This window comes from Athene cunicularia, assembly GCF_003259725.1.
Source record: "Athene cunicularia isolate RWA chromosome 4 unlocalized genomic scaffold, athCun1 chr4_part3, whole genome shotgun sequence".
Taxonomy (NCBI): domain Eukaryota; kingdom Metazoa; phylum Chordata; class Aves; order Strigiformes; family Strigidae; genus Athene; species Athene cunicularia.
Window position 1 is genome coordinate 22035249 of NW_020799100.1, and position 3259 is coordinate 22038507.

Sequence of the window (3259 nt, forward strand, 5' to 3'; positions counted from 1 at the left end):
CTTTTTTTTTTTTTTTTTTTTTTTCCATTTAGTCTGGCTGCGGTGCAGACAGGCTGGAAGAGAGAAGGACCTCCCGCTGCCAGCCCCAGCAGCACGGCGGGTGCACCCGGTTTCACTGCCTCTTTTCTGGGTGTTGCCTTTCGGTCAAGTTCATCTTGGTGAAGGCAGGAAAAAGCAACCTTTGGGACCAACTACTAAGAAAGTGTGATTGCGAAATTTAGAAACTGGCTGGTGAGCAAAGCAAAGAGCAGGAAACTCCTCCACACTTGCCGCTTGCCTTAGGCTTGTGAAATCTGATCTTCAGGTGACAGCTCCTGTGCCTCTCGTCACCTCGGACTACAGGCCACTCAGAGAAGTGGTCACAGCTCCCGTCTTCAGCTCTAACAGTCCAAGTGCCAAGTCACTGCTACCAGCAGGGCACGTCAGACGTTCACTGGTACCAGTTTGAGTGTGAGGACTTACTGCAAGTTGAACAAGGGAAGGTTAGAGATGAAATCCATCCCGCTTGGGTTTTGTGCCTTCTTCATGTCCATGGTCAAAGGCTTATTGCTGTGTTCAGGCTGGCAAGGTGTATTGGAGGTCTGGAAGCTTGATGGAGGGAGGCTGTATGTTGCATTTTGGCTATTAACTCTTGGGGTTTGGCTTATTTTGCTTTTCTTTCCACCTTCTATGATCTGTGGATTGCAGAACTTATCGCAGAAGTTCGGTCTCTCAAAACCACAGCCTTTAAATGAAGCTGGAGGCCATCTCCCATGCAGGACTAACTGCAAGTGCCTATGTCCGCTTGCGTGTTGGGGAGTGTCTGAGCTATCGGGACTACTTTAGGTTTTACTGATAACCTCCCAGTGCTTTGAGGAGACCCCAGGAAGCACCAGCTGGGTAACAGCTCTTCTACATCTACCCAAGCCCCAACTACCCAAGCCCCAACGCGGTCAAGGGACATTCATGGCCCTGGTCTTCTGCACCCCTGCCAACGGAGCTGGAACAGCACTGCTAAGCCCCGCACACCCCTCCCTGCCTCCAAAACCACGGCCACTGAAATCACTGCTGGTCCCTCTGGGTACAGCATATGGAGCCCTCAACACAGAGGTTTTCTCAAGCTCTATCCCTGCCTTGTAGGGCTGCGGCAAGCAACTGCGTTCTGGCTTTTCACCTCCTGTTTATTTCTGAAGGGGGATGTGAGAGAAGCTGTTCACTGCTTTAGTTGTAGCAAGGACCCAAGAATAGCGCCAGGTATACGCTGAGGTGTGACAGCTCAGCCCTGATTTGTCCTGGGCACTCTCGTGGTGGGGCTGATGCCACCCACAGGACAAGCCCAGCTAGGCTAGGTCAGCTTGAGGCTCACGTTGTCTCTCGATCCTACCTGCTGAGTCTGGTGGGTCACCTGGGTTAGACAGATTTTGCGATATAGATCATATCTTTAGTATACAACTGTAAAGCTCTTGGCTCAACGGATCCCTGAGTTAGTCTCTAAACATCCTTTTCATATAAAAAATATTCGGGTTGCCTTAGTTCTTACAACTGTTCATGAAATGTCATTTGTTTCACTGGTACAGTGAATAAACTCCAGATTGCAAACAGTCAAAGCAAACCCACGTGGCCCTAAGGCTGTCAACTCGAGTACCCACAGCCCAGCTTTGTGCCAAGGGGCTCCTCAGCCCCAAGTTCCTCCCAGTAACCAAGGCTAAATACCACCAGAAGACAGGAAGGTTTAAACTCAGTCGTGAGCCGAAACATGAGCCTTGGCCCTGGTTATTGAACAGTTCTCAAACCAGCAGTTTGAAATTGTCTTGAAGCGTCTTCTGTTTGGTGTCACAGCGCTGCCTCCCCTGGGGAGGACGCACTACTTTGTTTTTAGTGTCGATCTGTTAGACATGCTAAAAAATATTTTGTAGTAGATGTATACATTAACGATCCTTAAAATAATGCCCAGGAAGTAACTGAGGGACCTGAGAAGGGCCGAGGCCGTGCTGGAGAAATGAGACAACAAAGCGCAAGGGCTGCGGGTGGGAGCAGAAGTGCCGGTGGCCTTCAGGAGGTCGTCAGTCTGGAACAGGGCGCACTCTGCAGTCACCAGCATCCAGATGATCCTGGATGTCAGTCTGGCGTTTCTCACCGTCCGTAAGTGGCGAGACTCTGTGGGGAAGAAGGTTATCAAGTACGCCTCGCAGGCCACGCAGCTCAGCAGCAAACAGCTGACGTGTGCGTTTGCAGTGAGGAGGTTCTGCAGCAGAGCTGGTGCGAGCGCCGGAGGTGAGACCCTCGCATCAAAGGCCCATAGAACCATCGCGGAAACAACCGTGATGCAAACCAGGATGTCTGCCTTCGCCAGGCTTGAGATGAGAACCGCGGTGGACTTGGACGAAACCTTTGCGGACTGCAGGATGATTATGGCGTACGAACTGCCCAGCAGGCCCAGAAAAGTGCTGACAGCATTTGAAGAAGACAGGACGAGGTATTGGATATATTTAAGCACCAGGTATCTTCTGAGATCCTTCATGTGGTCTCTCTCCATGGAAATGCCAGTTAGGGAAGAATACCTAGAATACAGGGGTAAAAATGGGTGGTTAAATGTAAAACTAGCGGGATAGATTCCAGACAAATTATTACGTACCTGCATTTGTACAGACGCCCGCTGGCCCCCTGCCCACTCCAGCATTACTGTGGCGATGGTTGGTTACCCAGACTCAGAGGCGTTTCGGTATGTGAAATCCTCAGACTTCATCAAACGTTAAAAAAACTGCATATAAGCCCAGGTGGTGACATTTTATTATAGTTAACACAGGAGTCATCGCAGGGAACTGAAGTGGCTCTGGACTAACGCTGGAAAAGCTGAGGCTGGAATAGGGCTAGTTTCACTATGTAAGGGGTTTTTTGTTTGGTTGGGTTTTTTACCATTTGCCTTTGTCAATTCAAAATGACAAATCTATTCTCTAGCGTTGCAGCAAGAAAAAGGTTTCCAGTTGTGTTGTGTAGAAGGGTAAATGAGAGATTTATTACGTATTTTGGGAGTGCTATCCAAGAAATGTCCCAGCTGAATCGGGAGTCGAGAATTGCCGTACCAATACCCGATAGATTTCCTTTCGTGTCATTAGTGCAACTCTTCGTACACTTTCATATGGCGTCTGTAGCTTCTAAATATAATGGAATGCCCAGGCCCAGGGTAGGAAATGGCAATAAATTATAAATTCTGGGCTACCGGGGAAAAGGTGGCCTCAGCAGTCCCTGCTGCTATGGCATCACAAGCACACAGCTGCTG

The 3259-nt window shown here is 49.4% G+C and overlaps 1 protein-coding gene across 1 annotated transcript in view; it reads right to left on the reverse strand.

Moving 5' to 3' along the window:
- Nucleotides 1-1212: 1212 nt before the first annotated feature.
- LOC113480001 (G-protein coupled receptor 183-B-like) overlaps nucleotides 1213-3259 on the reverse strand; it is a 6012-nt gene continuing 3965 nt past the window's right edge. The window contains exon 2 of the mRNA XM_026848503.1: nucleotides 1213-2540. Within this exon, the coding sequence (XP_026704304.1) occupies nucleotides 1844-2540 (697 nt within the window). The 3' untranslated portion in view covers nucleotides 1213-1843. The remainder of the gene's footprint in view (nucleotides 2541-3259) is intronic.